Consider the following 21,704-nt stretch of genomic DNA (forward strand, 5'->3'; position numbering starts at 1 on the left):
TAACCACATAAGAGGAATTTCTGGACACCTCCGCATTAGACTCTGCAATAATTGTGGGGTCTGAGTCTGTTGGCCTGAATATAAGAGATTTTATCTACAAAGAACTAATTAAGAACCTCACAATGGGTAACTGATGCTTCCAAATTCTGATTCAAGGGTGGAGGGGTATGTATTGACCCTCTCACAACCCTAAACAACTCTACTGGATGTGAGCTTGTGGATGCAATACAGGCAGAAAAGATTCACTACTTTGCTGCATATAATGCATGAACGTAGGTCTTTAGATGTGTTCTGTGGTGTAATATGTTGGATTCGAGTCAAGTCTTCCTCCACTTGTGCACCATTCGTCTACCTTGCTGCTTCAGCCCCTGTAGTTCTTCTGTATACCAAGGAGCTAATTTTGAAGCAGGTCAGAGAAGAAGCTCAGGAGTGATCATGTCTCCTTGCCCTGGTGAGTTTGCTGTTCCAATTCTTCACCCGGGCATCAACAGGATCACCGGGAGAGCCAACACTAAACCCTTTCAAGGTTTCTTGGAATCCTGTTGTATCCAATAACTTTCTCAAGAAGACCATTCATATAGGCCCCTCACCCCTGCAGAGGTGGGGCATGATTGTGAGCCCAACCTTAATCATATGGTGGTCAATCCATGACAGGAGTCCCCATGCACAGAACATCACCCTGATCAGAGTAAAAGATCAGATCAAGCGTGTGACCAGCAACGTGTGTCAGTCCCAAGACCACTTGAGATAAGCCCATAGTTATCATGCCTACTATGAACCCTTGAGCCACCCTGGACAAATTCATTCATTCATTCATTCATTCATTCATTCGATTTCTATACCACCCTTCCAAAAATGGCTCAGGGCGGTTTACACGGAGAAACAACAAACAAATAAGATGGAACCCTGTCCCCGAAGGGCTCACAATCTAAAAAGAAACATAAGATAGACACTAGCAACAGTCACTGGAGGTACTGTGCTGGGGGTGGATAGGGCCAGTTACTCTCCCCCTGCTAAATAAAGAGAATCACCACATTAAAAGGTGCCTCTTTGCCAAGTTAGCAGGGGTAGTTATTACAATTGGTCCTGAAGTGAACATTGAAGTCCCCCATCACCACAAGCCTTGGAGACTCCAATGCTAGTCCCAAGACCAAGTCTGTCACCTTAGTTAGGGACACTGTTGGACAAATGGAGTGATCATTACACCAACAGAACTCCCAGTCTATCCCTGGTCCCCAAACTTAAGTACACACATTTGATATGGTCAGATACTTCAACAGGGATCTTGGTAAGGGAGTTGTTATTCTTGTAGACCACAATCCCTCCACCTCCCCGCCCACGTCCTCTCACTTGCTCCTCAACAGAGCATCCTAGAGGAGGAAGCTGGGACCAGACTGGACCACCAAACTCCCCAACCAAATCTCTGAGATACATACCAAGTTTGCCCCCTCATTCATATTCAGATCATGGGTGATTTCTGATTTATTCTGGACCAACCTGACATTACAAAGGAGCAAGGTGAGGCTCTGTGGGTAGTTAACACTGCTCCCCAAGGTCAAAGAGCTGGCAGGACAGCCAGAATGGGAAACAACTATTAGATTTTTGATTTCTCTTCCCTTGCAATGGCCTTCTGACCTGTCTGTGTCACTGCTACTGTTCCTCACGACCACTGGAATATCTGCCCCGTGATCAATGGATCATTAGAAAGGGGATTGAAAATAAAACGGCTAACATTATAATGTCCTTATACAAAACTGTGGTGCGACCACACTTGGAGTACTGCGTACAATACTGGTCACCACATCTTAAAAAGGACATTGTTGAACTGGAGAAGGTATAGAAGAGGGCAACCAAGATGATCAGGGGCCTAGAGCACCTTTCTTATGAGGCAAGACTACAACACCTGGGGCTTTTTAGTTTAGAAAAAAGACGACTGCGGGGAGACATGATAGAGGTCTATAAAATCATGCACGGCGTGGAGAAAGTAGAGAGAGAGATAGATTCTTTTCCCTCTCACACAACACTAGAACCAGGGGTCACTCCATGAAATTGATTGCCAGGAGGTCTAGGACCAACAAATGGAAGTACTTTTTCACACAACGTGTGATCCACTTGTGGAACTCTCTGCCACAGGATGTGGTGACAGCCGACAACCTGGATGGCTTTAAGAGGGGTTTGGATGACTTCATGGAGCAGAGGTCTATCAATGGCTACTAGTCGGAGGGCTGTGGGCCACCTCCAGCCTCGGGGGCAGGGTGCCTCTGAGTACCAGTTGCGGGGGAGTAATGGCAGGAGAGAGGGCATGCCTTCAACTCCTGTCTGAGGCTTCCAGCGGCATCTGGTGGGCCACTGTGCGAAACAGGATGCTGGACTAGATGAGCCTTGGGCCTGATCCAGCAGGGCTGTTCTTACGTTCTTATGACATACCTCCTGTCTCCTCTTCTGCAGACAAGCCTAGACACTTCATTAAAATAGCTAATGATGTCCTTATATTAATCTATGGCGTAGCTACATTTATTATTTCTTGTTTTCACAGTCAGACAGGTGTTATTGACTGTTTTGTTTTATCCAGACATCGAGTCCTTCCCAAGGACCTGGGATGGCTGAATTTTATTGTCAGTTGTTATAGATATCGTCGCAGAATATAGGCTGTTCCCAGTAAAGCTGCTTTTTGTAATTGGCTGATGGTGATTTTTGTGGCCCCTATGATGTTGAGGTGCTCTTCAGGGTCTTTTGGAACTGCACCCAGGGTGCCAATTACCACTGGGATTATTTTGGTCTTTTTCTGCCACAGCCTTTCAATTTCAATTTGTAGATCTTTGTATTTGGTGATTTTTTTCTGTTTCTTTTTCTTCTATTCTGCTATCCCCTGGTATTGCTATGTCGATTATTTTGACTTGTTTTTCTTTCTTCTCGACTACAGTTATATCTGGTGTATTGTGTGGCAGATGTTTGTCTGTTTGTAGTCGGAAGTCCCATAATATTTTTACATCTTCATTTTCTACCACTTTTTCAATTTTATGGTCCCACCAATGTTTGGCTACAGGTAGCTTGTATTTTTTGCAGATGTTCCAGTGTATCATCCCTGCTACCTTGTCATGCCTTTGTTTGTAGTCAGTCTGTGTGATCTTTTTGCAACAGCTGATTAGGTGGTCCACTGTTTCATCTGCTTCTTTACAAAGGCGGCACTTGCTGTTTGTTGTTGACTTTTCGACTTTTGCTCTTATTGCATTTGTTCTTAGTGCCTGTTCTTGCGCAGCCAGTATTAAACCCTCTGTTTCTTTCTTCAAGTTGCCATTCTTAAGCCATTGCCAGGTCTTGGTGATGTCTGATTTTCCACTTATATTGTGCAAATATTGACCATGCAGTGGCTTATTTTTCCATTTTTCTGCTCGGTTCTTGACTTGTTCTTTCTTGTAGGCCTGCTTTGTTTCATTGGTGTTGAATCGTTTTGCATTATTGACCATTTGAAGTGCATCTTCTTCACTGTCCTTGATATATTCTTCAAGGCCTCTTTTCTCCTTCTCTACTGTTTGATGGACTTGCAGCATTCCTCTTCCACCTGAGCTTCGAGGGAGGTAGAGCCTATCTACATCACTGCGGGGGTGCAGAGCATGATTGATGGTCATGATTTTCCTGGTCTTACGATCCAGCGTCTCTAGCTCTGCCTGGGTCCAGTCTATTATTCGTGCAGTGTATCTGATAACAGGTATAGCCCAGGTGTTTATGGCTTGTATGGTGTTCCCGCCATTGAGTTTGGACTTGAGGATTTTTCTAACTCTCCTGATGTATTCACTTCCAATTTTTCTTTTAACTTCAATGAGTGCAATGTTATCAAACTGGAGAATGCCCAAGTGTTTGTAAGGTTCTTTCTCTTCCAGGTTCTTGATCTTGCTTCCATTGGGCAGTTCTATTCCTTCTGTTTTTCTTATTTTCCCTCTGTTCATTATTAATGCAGCACACTTGTCTAGTCCAAACTCCATTGCTATATCGCTACTGAATATACGGACAATGTTTAGCAGTGATTCGATTTCTGACTGGGACTTTCCATACAACTTCAGATCGTCCATGTACAGCAGATGGTTGATTTTACTGGATGTTTTAGATGTTTGGTATCCGAGGCCTGTTTTGTTTAGTATTTGTGAAAGTGGGGTCATGGCGATTACAAACAGAGGGGATAGTGAGTCCCTTTGGAAAATGCCTCTTCTAATGCTAACCTGTCCAAGTGTCTCGCCATTGATTGTTAACTGTGTACTCCAAATGCTCATTGCTTTTTAAATAAATATCTGAATGTTTTTGCTGACACCAGTTGTTTCTAAACATTTTAGTATCCATGTGTGAGGCAATGAATCGAAGGCTTTCTTGTAGTCAATCCATGCAACACTTAGATTGGTTTTTCTTCTCTTGCAATTTTCTAAAATCATTTTGTCAATCAGCAGCTGGTCTTTTGTGCCTCTGATGTTGGGGCAATTTCCTTTCTGTTCAACTGGAAGCTGTTTGTTAGTTAATAAATGTTGCATCACTTCATCTGCTATTATTCCAGTTAATAATTTGAACATGGTTGGCAGGCAGGTGATCGGTCTAGAATTACTTGGAACTGCACCTTTTGCTGGGTCTTTCATGATGAGATGAGTTTTCCCAGTTGTTAGCCATTGTTCAATATCAACTCCTTGCAAAATGTGATTGAACTGTTTTGATAGTTGTTTATGAAGGCTTGTTAGGTGTTTAAACCAAAGCCATGCAGTTCATCGTCGCCTGGAGCAGTCCAATTTTTAATTTTCTTTGCTCTTTCACTTATTAATTCTGGTGTTATTATTAGATCTTGCATTTGTTGGTTACATTTTTTGACCTCTTTCATCCAGCCTGCTTTTTTATTATAATCTATTGGATTGTCCCATAATTTCCCCCAGAATTGCACTGTTTTTTCTTTATTTGGTGTTTCTACGTTTCTTGCAGTTTCTCCTTCTATGCTTTGGTAGAAACGTCTCTGATTCGACTGGAATTGGAGATTCTGCCTGTGTTGTGTAATTCTGGCTTCATACCTGCTAATCTTCTTTGACACTGCTGTTATTTGCTGCTTTATTATTTCCAGGACTTCTCTAATTTTCCTTGAATCTAGGTGGTATTTTTGGATCAAATACTGTTTGGTGTTTTCATTCTTCAGCTTCTTGTCTTTCATATCTTTCAATTTACTAGCATCTGATCTAAGCCTGGAGATTTTATTTTCTAATCTAATCTTCCATTTAGGTGATGTACTGCTTTCTTTTTTGACAGGTCCACTGATCTTATATCCGAGCTCTTGTGTTGTTATTGTTGCTGCACTGTACATTAGTTGGTTTGTTTCTTGCAAATTCTTGGTTATCTCTTCAAGTGCAGCATTGACATCTTTTAATGCCTGAGCAAGTTGTTTTTTGGCAACTGTTTTTAGAGCTGGAAGTCGAACCCTGGTGGTTGTTTGGTTCATGTGCTCAGTTATTTTTTGCTTTAGTTCTTGTTGCTTTTCTGTTAAACGGCATTTGGGTTTTTGAGGTGAAGGCAAAGGGGTGGTTGCCTGGTTTTGATTTTGAAACAGTTCAGTAACAGTGGCATCCTCGATTTCCAACACCTCCTCCACCTGCGCCTGAGCAACTTCTTCAATTGGTGGTAATTCTTCTTCCATATCTTGAGCCTGTGTTGCTCTTTGCAGTTCTTCCAGCTCAACTCCTGTGAATACTTTATTTCTTATTATGAATCTTCTCTGGTCTGCTAGCCTTTGTTCTGTTATTTCTGTATCTGGATGCTTCTCTTTCCAAATTTGGTACATTCTTTTTAAATAACCTATTATAGTTGGACTAGACTTGTAATAGCAGATCGTTATTTCCTTATTGGCGTTTTTCGTATATTTTTTTCGGTTAAGCGATGTTTCTTCCAGTAACTTTGCTGTCTTCAGCCCTGGTTGCTCAACTGAAGATCCTGAGTCCTGTTGCCCACTTGCCACCAGATGTCCAGGGACATCTGGCGCGGTCCTTGTTGACCCGGGCGATGACCGATCCGGTATAGATTTATTAAAGTTACGTCTCACCATATTGTTGATGGGAGAGGCACTCTTTGTCTGGCTCCTCTGGTGAGACCTGTCCAGTATGGTTGGACCTCTGGCATATCTCTCACCTTCCTCAGAGCGCACAAGCCCCACAACTACGCCAAGGTAGTGCCTCACTGGGGGGGTGTAGCTACATTTATTAATTATTATTATTATTATTATTTATTACATTTATATCCCGCTCTTCCTCCAAGGAGCCCAGAGCGGTGTACTACATACATGAGTTTTTCTTTCACAACAACCCTGTGAAGTAGGTTAGGCTGAGAGAGAAGTGATTGGCCCAGAGTCACCCAGTTGGTTTCATGGCTGAATGGGGATTTGAACTCTGGTCTCCCCGGTCCTAGTCCAGCACTCTAACCACAATGCCACGCTGACTCTCACAATTTGCAATACTGTGTAGAATTCAGATCAGTGCATCTCAAAAAAAATTATTTAGAGCTGGGGAAAATTGAAGAAGAGGATAACCAAAATTATAAGGCTCAATCTTCTTTGAAAGAAAGCTAGGCTATTTGGAGCTTTTTAGTTTAGAAAAGAGATGACTAAAGAGGGACAATGAATAGACATTTTCCCCCTTCTCCCACACTAGAACCAAGGGTAATCCAGTGCAATTTGATTGATTTGCACGATCTTTGAGATGGACAAAAGGAAGTACTTCTTCAAACAGTGTATAATTTAATCCATAATTACTGGAGTTTGCAGGATGTGATAATGACTGCTAGCTGAGATAGTTTTAAAAGGGGATTAGACAAATTCATGGACAAGTCTATTGATGGCAATATGCCTCTGAATACCAGTTGCAGGGGGGTAGTGGTGGGCAAGAAGTTTGCTTGTGTACTTCCCAGGGGCATCTGGTTAACCACTGTGGGAAACAGGATGTTGGACTAGATAGGCCTTTAGTCTAATTCAACAGGACTGCTTATTTTTTACGTTCTCTTTTCTTCAAAACATGAATTCATCATCTAGAATTTAATGTTTAAATGATTGGTTTTCTCGGGTCTTAAAATCAAAGTTTAATGTATCATTTTACTGAGTGGCCTTCTAGACCTTTGTCACAATGGCATGCCATCAGAGAAAGCTGCTTCCATGAGTGTGTAGAGAGTTGTACTCGTGCAAAGAAAGGGTCCGAGGTAAGCCCACTGGGTTTATCCTAAAAGTGGTGTTGATCACTATCTGTTTTAGAAAGATGTATGTGAACTAGGTCTTACATGTTTTTTGCTTTATGTTACAACTGTGTGTATTTGCTTATTGCTAGGTATGGCAGGTGGAAAATACCGGTCTTTTTTAATCCATGTCAAAGCAGTGAATGACAGAGGAACAGAAGAGATTTGCAATGGAGGAATCTGGCCTGTTGTAAGGATACCATCTGTAAAGCCCCAGAATAGCAAAGGTCATTCACTTGCTTCACTTCTAGCAAAAGTTGCAGCAGGCAAGGTATTTAAATAACCTATCAAGAAAGCAAGAGATGCTACTCACCCGTTTGTAGAAATCGCTTCTATTAGAATTGAAGTGTCAACTGTATAATTGTAATTAGATTTAAAACAAACAGTGGCGTGCTAAGTGTAAATGTAGAATATTTTGAATTCTGTTAGTCTGTAGAATCACATTTGGGAAAGTGTATTTTTGTTATGGTCCTTGACTGTGCTTGCACCTATGAGTGTTCTAAATAAGACTGTAAACCAAGTTGTGCTTTTAATCCCTGAGAATATGGTGTTCTTGGCTACCATGCACATAGTGTAGTTTTAACTGATTAAATCAATTGTTAACCTGACTTAAAGTTCATGAGATAATGATTATTTCATTTTTAGTATATAACATAAAATGGCTTTAACAAATAATATTTTTCTAAACTTCTGCCTCACCACATACCATGTTTCCCCAAAAATAAGACAGTGTCTTATATTAATTTTAGCCCCAAAAAATGCACTAGGGCAATTAGCGGTACATCAGAAATTACTGCTAGGTCTTACTTTCGGGGTAGGTCCGGTTTTGGGGAAACAGAGTAGCTACAAACTAATTAAAACTATGCAATGCTGAACTGGCAGTTGGCTGTCTATTGTTTCATCACAATATAAAGAAAGCAATATAAACTGATGTGTGCTATGAATTAAAATAAAACAGGTAGCCCCTCTAATATTTTAACAGTACCTATTTTAGTTTTACAGCTGGTTATTTTTCTGTAAAAATTTCTCAACTTAAACAATGCTAATATTTGATTGTAAACAAAACATAACTTTGGAACAAATGGGTGTGGCTTCTTTTATATTTAAAAATTTTGCAGGACAAGTCATCTAATAAAACAGAAGCCAGCAATTCATCACGGAAATCTGACAACCTCCGAGGATGTGACTTGCTTCAAGAGGTCTCTGTAACTATTAGAAGATTTAAAAAAACTACTGTTTCAAAAGAAAGGTTAGTTTGATTTCACTTTCCAAGTTTTCCTTAAAATATGTTTTTAATTAGTTTTCTGCCACCATTCATGCTGATCTGGATTTTTGCTCCCCCCCTCCCCCAGTCATTTAAACTCAACATGAGAAAAGATACATGGCCATATTCACAGGGTAATCCTCTCCAGCTACTCTTCAGTTAATATGTATTTCCCCTTTTAAAGAAATCGTTTAAATGAGCCTCTCATCTTTTGATACAGAATTAAGCAACTTTTGATCTCAGACTAATGTCTTGGGAGTTACAACTTCAGTCCTCGCATTGGATGAGTTGGTTTGCTTTACTTGGCTCAGGTTTCTGAAGGGTGTATACCCTATCCAAGTTCTTGCCTGAATTTCTGTTGTTGAGCTTCTTCTTACATCACTTATCCCACCAACTTCATTTAAAAATCCCTGGAGTTTAAAAAGATTGGTGTGGGGACTGACTTGAAAATGTTCAGAGGGAGGTTTGGGGGAAATATTACCGTATTAGCAGGAATACCCCTTTAAAAGGCAATTCCTTTGCCAAATTCTGTTTCTCTTTTTAAACAAGAGAGAGTATGCACAGTTTGAAGCTTCTGTGAAAGGAGCTAATGACAGTGAGGGTCAGTAAAAATTTGGTGCATATTCACTTCCACTTTTTTAGGGCTGTGGACTTGACGTTGTGATAGCAAAATATTGCAATTACAGCATCAATTGACATTTTTCACTTCAACCATTTTCACCCTGTTGATTTTCTCCTCTTCCCTCTCACCTCACCAGAGTTCAGCGGTGTGCCATGTTACAGTTTTCAGAATTCCATGAAAGACTTCTCAACACCCTCTGTAAAACGGCAGAAGATGGAGTTGTCACAGAACATGCTCAGAGTCTTGTACTGGATATCTTATGTTGGCTGGCAGGAGTTCAGTCCAATGGACCGGGCAGGTAAAAACTTCACTTTTGCTTTTAATTAGGAAAAGATATTGATCTCAAACAGTTATGCTTTAAGTTCTGGTTTTGTTTTTCAGTTCAAAAGAAGTAAACGAGAGCTTGCTCTCTAAAACAAGAATGTGTCTCTTTGATATAGTACGTGTTTGCTTCTTTGAAGCGGGGCGAAGCATTGCACACAAATGTTCACGGTTTCTGGCTCTTTGCATAAGGTTAGTAATGATTTAATTTCAGTGTTTTGATTACTTGTTGGTTGATTATTCCCTTAACTAGCCTGCTCTATTAAACCTTTAACGTTCTGTGAGACAGAGTATTTTAGAAAACATCAGTGTATTAGTGTGCTTATAAAGAAGACCACTAGGACATACATCTTTGTAGCAAACTCTGTAGAAATATTTACCTAATCAGCTGCATTTATTCAGTGCCAAAACAAGATTATAAAATGAAATTCATTGTTTATTTTTTGTAGTAATGGAAAATTTGAGCCAAGTCAACAAGGATTTGGCTCGGTTCTTCTGAAGGCTTTGCTTGCCAATATATCTTATTTACCCGCAGCTGCAACTGGAGGTAAGCTTAATTTTTGTTCTTACTAATGTCTCCTAGACAGATCTTAGCATCCAAATTTGCTAGGCCTGTGCAGGGGGCAGATATTGGATGTTCCAATATCCCTCCACCCCAACCACATGGGGCAGATCTTCTTGGTGTAATGAGCACCAGGTAACACCTGCTAGGTCCAGCACGGGGTGTGTGTGTCTTTTTCATCAGAACCCCACACCTGTCCTGTGGAGGCTGGAAGCATGTGGGGATGCTGGGATGGCACATGGAGGAGGCTTGGTGCGATGCCTGGGGACTAGTTTCTCCCGGAACTGTCCTCATGAGGGCAGCTCTGGGAGGAACTACAGTGCCTAGGTATCCCTGCGCACCTTCTTGGCCTTCCCCCATATGCCCTCCCAGCATCCCTGTTTTCCCAGCTTCCACAGCACAGATCCTGGGTTCTGATGCTAAAGATCCCCATGTGCTGGGCCCAGCAAGTGTTACCTGGTGCTCATTGTACCCAGAGCATCTGCCCCGGCTTGATGGTGGTGGGTGTATCAGAACATCTGATCTGGATAGTGATTCCAGCGACACTCATAAATATGGGTTCTATGCCTGCGCAGACCTGCTTCAGGTAGGCATTGTTAGCTCCTCGCAACGCCTTCAACCGCCTCTGCACGAGCCTGCAGTATTCTCCATTGGCTGTTAGGTGTCTCTCTAATCAGTTTCTGTCTGACCGCCGACGCATTCAGGCACTTCAGAAAGCTCTTAGCTCCTCAGTGAAGTTTGTTTGTTTTGTTCTTCGGACTTCTACCTTGCTACGTTGGTCAGTCAGAAACTGATTAGAGAGAGGCCTAACAGCCAATGGAGGGTACTGCAGGCTTGTGCAGAGGCGGTTGAAGGCATCGCAAGGAGCTAACAATGCCTACCCAAAGCAGGTCTGTGCAGGTGCAGAACCCATATTTATGAATGTCGTGGAATCACTACCAGATCATCTGTTACAGGTAAGCAATTTGTTTATACACCCCCTGCACCGGCCTAAAATTTACCACAGTGTTCTTGGTGAATTCTCTGAGCCTTTTTCTGTTGGTTTAGCTCCTGGCTCACACATACGATGTCATTAGCCTTGGCACTCTCTTCCAGTGTCCCTTTGCTGCACTGTCCTATTACAGCTTGTAGGCTTCACCTGAAACCTAACTCTACATCTCACTAGTTGTCCATAGCTTCATGGAGTGTCCTAAAGCTTAAGCTGACATATACCAAGTATCTGCAAATAATACAGCAGTTTAAATTTAAAGTGAAAAGGCCTCATTTACTAGCGCTAAGTAACCATTGGTCAGCCTTCTGTTTAAAGTCTGTTTTAGTGGTTACCTGAACCTGAAAAGCTGTTGGTGTTTTTCCTAGGATCTGTATATTGGTATTTTGTATTGCTGAATTATGTAAAAGATGAAGATCTAGCTGGTTGCAGTACTGCTTGCGCATCCCTACTCACTGCCGTGTCCAGGCAGTTACAGGACCGGTTAACACCCATGGAAGCATTACTTCAAACAAGGTAGTAGAAGAAATACGTTTTTGTCTGTTTAAATGATTGTATTCCATGCCCATACACAAATAACATACAACTTAAAATATGCTTTTATAGCAAAAGGAGAAATAAACAAACCACACGTCCCTTTTTCTTAGAAAACAAATTACCTTGACTTATCCATCTACAAAGTACTTCATTTAATTCTGAAATAATTTTGTATTCATATGGCCATCACCACCATAGACTAGACAAGATTGACTTACAAAATAAGTAGCTGTTAATGAGTACTAATTCAAAGGATAATCTAAATATAAACAATTATAGTCCTACAACCAACAACCACAATAGGCAAATATTTTTGTTAATATAAATATAAAGTTATTAAATTATTAAATTGGGAAAAATAAAGTTAAAATAAATATATAAATATTCAAAAATATTGATCATTTTTATATATGATCAGTATTTTTGAATATATATAGCACTTTACTAATCCATTTGATATTTTATACATTCAATATATTATAAATATACAACTATATTGCAATACCTTAAGGCCATAACTTATTTTAAAGTTGATTAGTTAGTGCCATAGTTTTTCTCTTGAAAAATAAGAACATAATTGCTCTGGCCTTTATCAGGTCTAGATGGAAGCATCCAGGCATTACTGGAAAGTAGTTTTGGGAAACAGTTCAGGTTTGGGGAGTATTTAAATCTGTATTTTAGAGAGTTGCCTTGCCTGAGGGATGGGAACTTCACTATGGAAAAGGAAGAAACTTTTGGATTCCTTTACATTTCAAGCCCTGGGTTTTGGGATCTGCAGGAAGACACTAGTGATCAGGGCCAGCCCAAGGGTTTTGGATACTGGAAACTCAGACTATTTTTCTCCTCAACATGTTTGAGTAAGAAATTCAGTGAAATAATCAAAACTGGCACAATATCCATATGACACTCGAAAATATTTAATTAATGTAAATAACACCATTTATTCTCTAAAACAGCAACTTTGAGAAGGTATTAAAGAAGCCAGTATTTAGTAGTGTTGCTGTTCTGGTGTTTCATGATCTGTGGATTCTATCAGTTTTATCTTAAAGTTAGGTATGCATTTCCTTTTTTAGTCAAGCTATTGAACAGCACTTCTCTTTGCAGATATGGATTATATAGCTCACCTTTTGATCCAGTGCTTTTTGATTTGGAAATGAGTGGCTCTTCTTGTAAGAATATATACAACAGCAGCATTGGTGTACAGTCAGATGAAATTGACTTATCCGATGTTCTCTCAGGTATGTGGATATATTGCATGGTACAATCTGATTCTTCCTATAATAGCAATCCGATTTTTAGGAAAAACCAATATTATACATTTGGGAGGGCAATAACCCATTTACATAATCTTTCTTCAACACTTAGTGAAGTTTCATCATCTGTAGCATCTTATGTATGATTAATATACAAATATTAAATGTGCTTTTAAGACTTCGTTGTATATACGTTCTTGATAACTAGAGGTGTGCACAAATTGTTTATTGTGATTCGATTAATCCTCGAATCAAACTGCAAACAATCGAAAGAATTTGTTGACCTGTCTGGCCCTTGCTGGCCAGTTCGACTGATCAAATCAGAAACTCGTGTAAAACAAACAAACCGCACATAAGGGTTCAAAGGGGAGCTTGAATCATCCCATTGTTCCCCATGGGTAAGTCCTAGGGACACCAAAATAGGTTGGGTGGTAGGGCATGATGGGTGCTAACTACGATCCAAACCACAAAAGCAATGGGCAAGCAGGTGATTTTGAATTTTTTTTAAGTCCCCATAAAATACCATAGGTTCCTATTTTTTATTTTATTTTTTAAATTTAAGTGCCCACTTGCCAGTTTCTTTCATGGGTTGTGTTAGTAGGTAGCACACATCATACCATACCACCCAATCCACTTTGGTGTCCCTAGGACCTACCCATGGTGAGCAATGGGATGATTTGAGTTCCCTATTGTTCCCTATGGGCGAAACAAGCAGTGTGCACTGCACACATTTTGCAACCCTGCCTTGAAAAACAACACTGCAGTACAGAAGCACACACAGTCCCTCCAAGACAGAACACTTTGCAAAACACACAATCCAAAGATGGCCAAAAAAGTATCACTGATCCAAATCCACTGCCAGCCACAGTGCCTGTGCTGCAGTAGCATCATTGGCACAAGTTGCTCTCTTGCACGCAGTTATGTCTCCAACCTCACTTGCAACAGCTGCTACAACAGCACCCTTAGTAGCCAGCAAGCATAACCATACAGCAACATCTTCATCCACATTTTGATTGAGTACACCTTGCAATGCTGTTTGCAGAACAGACCAGAGCAGTGAGGGAAGTACAAGATCTGGATTGTGATCTGTTGTAATAATAAGGAATGGGTTCTGCGCCTGTGCAGGGACCTTGCGGGCTGACTGAGTAGCTCCTCATGATGCCCTGCCCCGCCTGCATGTGCTGTGCTAAGTTCGTTAAGAGTGGCAGTTGGGGCGTCTCTTCTTCAGTTTCCCTTTGACTGCCTAAGCGTTCAAACCTCGTAGTGTAAGCTCCTTGGTGAGTAGTTTTTTCTCTGGTTTTTGACTTTGGATTTGGACAACGGACTTTGATTTGGATAATACTTTACTGATTTTGAGACTGGACTTTGGAAAACATGCATATTTACCTCAGGAATGCATCGAACAGATACACTCCCTCATACGACAATTTCAGAACAAGCCACTACAGCCGGCGGTGCAGATTCAGAGGCTGATGGGTCTGATGGCCTCCTGTACCATGATGGTCCGGTACACGTGGTTACGCATGTGCATATTACAGCATTGGTATCTGCGCAACTTCAGACCCAATGTGGACAGCCAGAACATGCGTTTGGAAATTCCGCAAATAGTGCTAAGGAGCTTCCACTGTGGATGGAAAACAACAATCTGTCTCAAGGGGTTCCATTCATGCCTTTAGCCCCGAGCCGATGGGTCACGACGGATGCATCACTGACGGGTTGGGCAGCTCATTGTGCGGGCCATTGTATCCAAGGGACTTGGACACAGCCCCAAACCCAGCAGCATATCAACTATTTGGAGTTGATGGCGGTGTTCTTAGTGCTGAAGGCGTTTGAACCAATAATACAGGGGCAGTAGTGCAAGTGAAGCTGGACAATACGACGGCAATAGCCTACATCAACCGGCAAGGAGGAACAGTCTCCATATCACTCTGTGTTCTCGCCCAAAGGATTTGGGAGTGGTGTGTACAACATGCCATCTATCCAATGGCACTCCACATAAGAGGTGTGGACAATCACCTGGCCGACAACCTCAGTCTGATCACTGATTACGACTAGAGGCACAAATGGGAGATAAAGAGCTCTTACCTCAAGGAGGTGTTCAACAAGTGGGGAGTCCCCTCGATAGATTTGTTGGCAACACATGTCAACAGAAAGTGCTCACGTGCGGGCATCGAACAGGGGTCCCTAGGGGATGCGTTCCAGCACACTTAGTGTATGGGACTACTGTACCTGTTTCCGCTGTTACCAATAATAGGACGGGCACTGGCGCAAATAATAAGGGACAGAGTGACCTGCATTCTACTGACACTGTGGTGGCCGCGCCAGCCATGGTTTGCTCCACTACTACAATTGTCGGGGGGAACTTCCACAAATTCCTGCAAGCGCCAGACCTCTTACAAAGGGAGGAAGGAACGGTTCTACATCCCGAGGTCCACACCCTGCGGATGATTGCATGGCGGATCAGGTTATGAAAGACATTCTACTGAACAGTAGCCAACTGACAAAACGACAAAATTACGCAAGCAAATGGAAACGCTTTATAACCTATATGAAGGACGAAGGGTTCAAACCCTTACTCGCCACTCCACAACAAGTGCTGCTCTATCTATTCTCTCTGAAGTTGAGAGGCTTGGCTAATGTGTCAATCAAAGTACATTTGGCAGCCATTTCGGCACGGCACAAGGGTTGGGATGGAACTACTGTGTTTTCCCATCCTGACTGCAAACGTTTCATGAAGGGGCTCAATAATTTGTATTCGCCAGTGCAGAGGCCGATTGAACAATGGAGCTTGTCTTTGGTGTTGTTGGCTATATCCCTTTGAGCCGTTGGCGACAGCGCCCATCAAGCTACTCACACTAAAGACTGCTTTCCTGGGTTCTCTGCAGGTAAAAGAGAAGGACCCTCTGTACATCTAATGAGTGAAGTTCTAAGTTATACCCAGTTCTATTCCCACAAGGTAGTCATGCGGCTAGATCCGCGCTTCTGTCCTAAGACTTCCATTTGAATCAGGAGATAATCCTGCCCACCTTTTTCCAAGGAGCCAAAACGCCCTTGGAGATAGAACTTCACTCATTAGATGTACAGAGGGTCCTTCTCTTTTACCTGCAGAGAACCCATGACTTTAGGAAGTCCAAAAAGCTGTTTGTGGGGTACAAGGGCAAATGCAAGGGATGCCCGATTTCATGCCAGCACCTGGCACATTAGTTAGTGGAGCTGATTTTCCTGGCGTAGATTTTCCTCCCAAAACTGTGCGCGCACATTCAACTAGGGCATATGCTACATCGGCTGCCCACCTGTCTGGCATCAGGATGTCAAATAACTGCATGGCGGCTACATTGTCCTCTCAACAACTGTTCATCAAGCATTATGTGATAGACTTGAGAATGGCATGGGAGGTGAATTTCGAGAGAAACGTACTAAAAAGGGTATTAGCATGAGATTGGGTTCTACTTCATCCACCTCCAGGAGGGAAAGCTAGCTAATCACCCATTCCTTATGATTACAACAGATCACAATCCAGATAAGCAGGTTGCTTACCTGTAACTCTTGATCTGGAAGTGATCCGTTGTAGTCATAAGCTCCTCCTGAACCATCCCTGCTGCAGTACTAGAAAGCAGAAAAGGACTATACAGCTGATCTTGTGGATCGTCACCATAGGCGGTCTGCGAGAAACTAAAGAGACGCCCCAACCACCACTCTCAACAAACTTAGCACACCATGTGAAGGTGGGGCGGGGCGTCATGAGGAGCTACCCAGTCAGCCTTTGAGGTCGCTGCGCAGGTGCAGAACCCATTCCTTATGACTACAACGGATCACTTCCAGATCAAGAGTTACAGGTAAGCAACCTGTTTTTACTCGCAAGGCCAGAAGTGGAGCTCATCTCTTGGCATGAGAAGAAGTCATGTTCTTTTCTCTTCTTCCCTAGTGTAAGAGTACTTGCCTGCCTGCCTGTGTCTGGATAACACACCATCACCTCAGACTGGCGTTAGGCGGACATAAGGCAGGGCACCAGTCCATATCTCATCATCAGCCATGTTGGTGTTATGCGTGCATGTCTGTGTGCAGCACCAATGGGCAGACTGTGACACATCTAGGTTTGGGGTGGGCCAGGGTGTGCCAAGCTGCCAGTGGTGTTGCAGTGGGTCTCTTGTCCTCCATGGCCAATTCAGAATAGCTCAGCAGGGGGAGGTTGGCCTTCAGTAAGACCAGCTGCTCCACCATTTCAGCATCCAAGCGCGAGTGATGGGTACCATCATGCCCCCAGCCATGGAGAACACCCTCTCACTCAGGACGCTGCTTGGTGGGCACGAGAGGAACCATCCAGCAACTGTCGCCAAGTCCAGCCAGACTTGATTATGTGTTGCCCAAAACTGGATCCATCTCCCAGCCTTCCACCATTTCCTGCAGTTACTACAGCACATACTGCTCAGCCCTGCTGCAGGACTTAGTGGGCTCTTCCCATCCCTCTGGCAAGGCACTGAGGAACCCTCCATGAACTACTAAATCACTCTCAGGCCGTGCAGATACTAGGACTCAATGGCTGGGTGGAGGGCATGTGGCCACCAGTCAGGCAGCCACCCACTCACCCAAACAAACAAAACGGGAAAAACCCCATGAAAAAAGGTGAACAGAGGGAGCCTGGCAGGCTGGGCACCACACACCAGCCTACCAGAACCAAAAAGTAAACCATCAGGCATTACACAGACAGCAGCAGCAAAGGTGGCAGCAGGACTGTAAAATAAAATATATTAAGCACAGCACCCCAGTTTTTAAAGCCACTGGGGGCTGGCTGAAAGCAATGATAAAAAACAAAGAAGGAAAAGAATTCCAATCTGCACCTAGTTAAAGCCTGGGGTCTGCTGGTACAATTTAAATAAAATTGGGGAAATTTTAGCACCCAATTATTAAAGGGGGGTGGCTAGTAATGAGAGAGAAAAGAAACCACACAAGGAAATATATTCCAAGCAGCACCCAGTTCAAGCCACTGAGGCTGCTGTTAAAAAATAAGAAAATAAAAGCAGTTGCTGGCAGCACTGCAAATTAAAGGGATTTTAAAAAATGAGTCAGATAACATTCGCTCTCTCTCTCTCCCCTCCCCTCACTGGGGGGAGGGCAGGCAGGCCCAGACACCACCACCACTCTGTTCTCAGTGCTGCAGCAGCCTCTGATGATCCTCTCCTGAGGCACAAAAAGCAATAGCTATTTCTGCCTCCAAGCAGCCCTTTAAATACATTTTGAAAAGCCCTCCTTTGGCCTCTCCTCTCTCTGCTCCCTCCTCCCCAGCCAATGAGGGCATACTTGCTCATGTCAACACTTGATTTGAATGACAACAAGCCGAGCAAGGAGATCTCAAGTCAATTGGAAGCCAGTGCCAAAAAAAAACCAATCTGCAATTGAAAAACACTGGGACAAAATGGTGCCTAGGACATGAATTGGTTTGCATGAATTGGTTAATCGGGGTGATTCAATTCACTGTCGAATCAGCACCTTCATTTAAGAGGCGATTCAATTTGTGGGCGATTCAATTTGTGGGTGACCCCTGATTAATCACAGATCCCTGTTGATAATCCATTTGAGTTGATTATCGCTCCCTCAAGGTGGTATACAAAGAAAATCAATTAGGTTGACTGCGCTTTTTAATGGCTTGGGTCCAAAGGTGCTCTGATGTGAGCAGGAGGCACTTACACTCACGAGGGTTCCCTTTCACCCTTCCTGTTGCAGCCTCCCTACACCACATACCATACCATTCCAGGAGATTTCCCAATAGGGATCTACAATGTTTGGCTTGGTAGCCGAGGCAAAAACCGTGTTCGCCTGGACCTTGCCCCTGAATATATGTACTCCTGTATGAGGTCAGGGTTGATCTGCTTTTCTGCCTGGTTCCAACCTTGGAGCTGGAAAGAGGTTGTAGTGATAGTAAGGCTTTAGGGGAAGACTAGGCCTCACTTAGAGCAACTGCTGGGAGGGCAGACCTTTCCCAATAAGGGGGAAAGCCCTGCAAAATCAAAACAGAAGGACCAAGCCAGAGGACTGGGCGGGAGCTACACACACAGTCACCAGTGAAGAAGAGAAAGTTTGTTCTGTTAGTCTGTTCCAAGAGTAGCCTGAGAAAGCAGCGGTCTGAGAAGCTGCTGGGGAATTGGGAGGTTGGAAACAGCAGGAAGACCCCTGTCAATTAGTAGTAGTAGAATAGGGGCCAGACGTGTGAGCGAAGTTATTTTCATTAGTTGTATTGCTTACATCTGAGTTGCCTGGTTAATGAAACTCTCTCTTACTATCTGCTTTATGAAGAGACAATTGTTCTTATTGCATACTCTTGTTTTTCTTTTAATCTATAATAAAAGCCTTGTTGGTGAAGTGTGCTACTCTACTCTTCATTTTGGGTCTTCATTAGTCACAAGCCTTTGAAGGCCTATGACTGCTGAACCCTTTTGAGGGATGGTTTTTGCCACTTTATTCCTCCAGGAATGTTATTTGGAGAGTGGGTTTTGCCACATCAAAATAAAGTGGATGGTGGCAGCCTACTGTAAATACCTTACAGACAAGGATTCACCCCCAGTGAACTTCTCCCCTCTTCCTCTGGCAGGAGTCTTGGCAGGGGTGGTGGGGGCTTGTGATTGGTTCTGCACAGCTAAGGTGCTTTGGGCACCTCTGCCTTGTAACAACCAAAGCTGCTGCCATCCTTTTCCATGCTGGTGGCAGAAGCCTGGGGGTTTGACCCTGTGCTTCAAAGGCACTCTGGATGTCTCAGCAATGTAGCAGTCATTGAACTGCCTGTCTTCCTCCCAGCTTTTGAATTGTTGTCGGAGTATGAATCATTGCACAACTATGTCGATTATTCCTGTCAACTTCTGAAGCTCCAAGGTTGGGAGACTAAAGCTTGTTTGTTATGATTTTGTACAATTATGCCATGTAAACTTGAGACCCAAACCTAGTTCTGGGAGAACTTGGATGTTTGAGATTGCTTCTTCATTGGCTTAGTTTTCACTGTCACTTATTTGAGGCTAGTAATTGGAAGTAAAGATTAGACAGTACAGGTTGAGTATCCCTTATCCGGACATCCGAAATCCGGAATGCTCCAAAATCCAGACACCACGCCGTAACTAAATCAAAAAACAAAACTCCTCAGCTCATTTTCCCAATTTTGCTGCTTTTAAACATGCAGTCAAAACTTACTTATTTCAGAAGGCTGTTAGTGACAGGGGTTTTGTCTGTAATTCTCTCTCATTGCGGCTTTGTTTTTATTGTGAAGCTTTTTAATGTGTTTGATGTTCTCGCTTTGGCACTAGAGGGAAAAGGGAAGGCCCCCCTCCTCCACTCCCTGCTCAGTTTGGTGCCTGCTCTGTTGGCATCTGTTTTGGCGCTCTGGATCCCATGCCCAAGATATCTCATTATGCAAATATTCCGAAATCCGGAAACATCCAAAATCCAGAACACTTCTGGTCCCAAGCAGTCCAGATAAGGGATACTCAACCTGTATTAGGAATAATGCTTTAGAAACAGTGTTTGGAATTTGCATGGACCATATCTAATATTTACTGTTGTCACTTCCTAGTAAATTAAATGCTAATACTAATTTATTTTCATTCAGGGAATGGAAAGATTAGTAGCTGTGCAGCAGCTGAAGGCAGTTTTACTTCCCTCACTGGTCTCCTGGAAGTTGAGCCTCTGCACTTTACCTGTGTTTCAACTAGTGATGGAACCAGGATAGAAAGGGACGATGCAAGTACGTTTACTGGTATATACATTTTATTATTTCTTCCTAAATAAGCCAAACTAGAGCATAAGACCAATAAAATCTTTCTAACTAACAAGAATAATGCAAGGATTAATTTGAGTCCCTATATAAACTGAAAATTCTTGGTGAAATTAAGCCCCTTGATCTCAGCATAATTAAAATTTAGTCTGCAAGAAAAACATTTTGTGTTAGATATTGATCTTTTTTTAAAAAAATCCTTGCTTGCAAATTGAATTGTGAATGAAAGCTGAATACAGTGAAAATCCTGTGGTGAAAGGAAGAAGTTTCCTGGTGGCTGACTTATTTTTTAGCCTGCTTTCATTGTTAGCATTTATAAAGTACTACTAGAATGTGGTATTTAGGAGAAAGTTTGTGTGCTGCTTTTCTACATCCATTTTTTTGTTTGTTTCTTTGTTTCATGCCAGTGAGTACCTTCGGGGTTACCCCAGCAGTTGGTGGCCTCTCATCTGGGACAGTTGGGGAAGCCTCGACAGCACTGAGTTCAGCGGCCCAGGTAGCTTTGCAGTCTCTCTCTCATGCAATGGCCTCAGCCGAGCAACAGCTCCAGGTGCTACAAGAGAAACAGCAGCAGCTTTTGAAGCTTCAGCAACAGGTTGGAGGCCATCTCTTTCATGATGTCTCTAAACTTCAAAAGCTGAGGAGAGTAGTTATTATAGTTACAAAAAGTATGTCTCAATTTTTTTCACTTTTTCCAGCAAGAGTACATTTTTAGAGGATAGTTTAGAAACCCATTAAAAAAAATAAAAACCTCTTGTGCAAAAGGCATATCTAGCACATGGGTTGCATTTTGATCACCATAGAGGTCTTCCATGTATGTAGGAAATTTGTGTCTTTAAATATAAACCTTACTAATTTTTTCCAGATTTTGTTCTTAATTGAGATAAAGATGGAAAAATACAGTGGCTTAAAAAAAGAAAAGAAAAAGAAACTGGCTGCTCTTTTGTAACAGGCTTCCAACAAGAGCCTCATAAACTCAAAGGAGGAAAAGATGCCTTCATTGTACCTGTTGCTCCAAGCATGTGCTTTGGCTGCAATCGAACTGGGCCAAAATTTCTTGCACTTGTTAAGCCAGGTATTCTATGGAGATCAGAATTTTGTAGCTAGCACTTTTTAGACCTGTACACAGTCCAACATGAGCAGCTTTAATCAAATATTTTTG

General features: G+C 42.5%; 1 protein-coding gene across 6 annotated transcripts in view; it reads left to right on the forward strand.

The window, feature by feature from the left end:
* BIRC6 (baculoviral IAP repeat containing 6) overlaps positions 1–21,704 on the forward strand; it is a 311,771-nt gene that overhangs the window by 92,277 nt on the left and 197,790 nt on the right. For 3 of the 6 annotated variants that reach the window (XM_053303734.1, XM_053303742.1, XM_053303779.1), the window contains exons 16-24: positions 7,332–7,510; positions 8,358–8,488; positions 9,262–9,423; positions 9,507–9,638; positions 9,896–9,993; positions 11,365–11,512; positions 12,638–12,771; positions 20,378–20,524; positions 20,950–21,137. In XM_053303734.1, coding sequence (XP_053159709.1) covers positions 7,332–7,510; positions 8,358–8,488; positions 9,262–9,423; positions 9,507–9,638; positions 9,896–9,993; positions 11,365–11,512; positions 12,638–12,771; positions 20,378–20,524; positions 20,950–21,137 — 1,319 coding nt within the window. The remainder of the gene's footprint in view (positions 1–7,331; positions 7,511–8,357; positions 8,489–9,261; positions 9,424–9,506; positions 9,639–9,895; positions 9,994–11,364; positions 11,513–12,637; positions 12,772–20,377; positions 20,525–20,949; positions 21,138–21,704) is intronic. The other 3 variants (XM_053303763.1, XM_053303753.1, XM_053303769.1) reach the window with 3 other exon arrangements.

This window comes from Hemicordylus capensis, chromosome 1, assembly GCF_027244095.1.
Source record: "Hemicordylus capensis ecotype Gifberg chromosome 1, rHemCap1.1.pri, whole genome shotgun sequence".
Classification (NCBI taxonomy): domain Eukaryota; kingdom Metazoa; phylum Chordata; class Lepidosauria; order Squamata; family Cordylidae; genus Hemicordylus; species Hemicordylus capensis.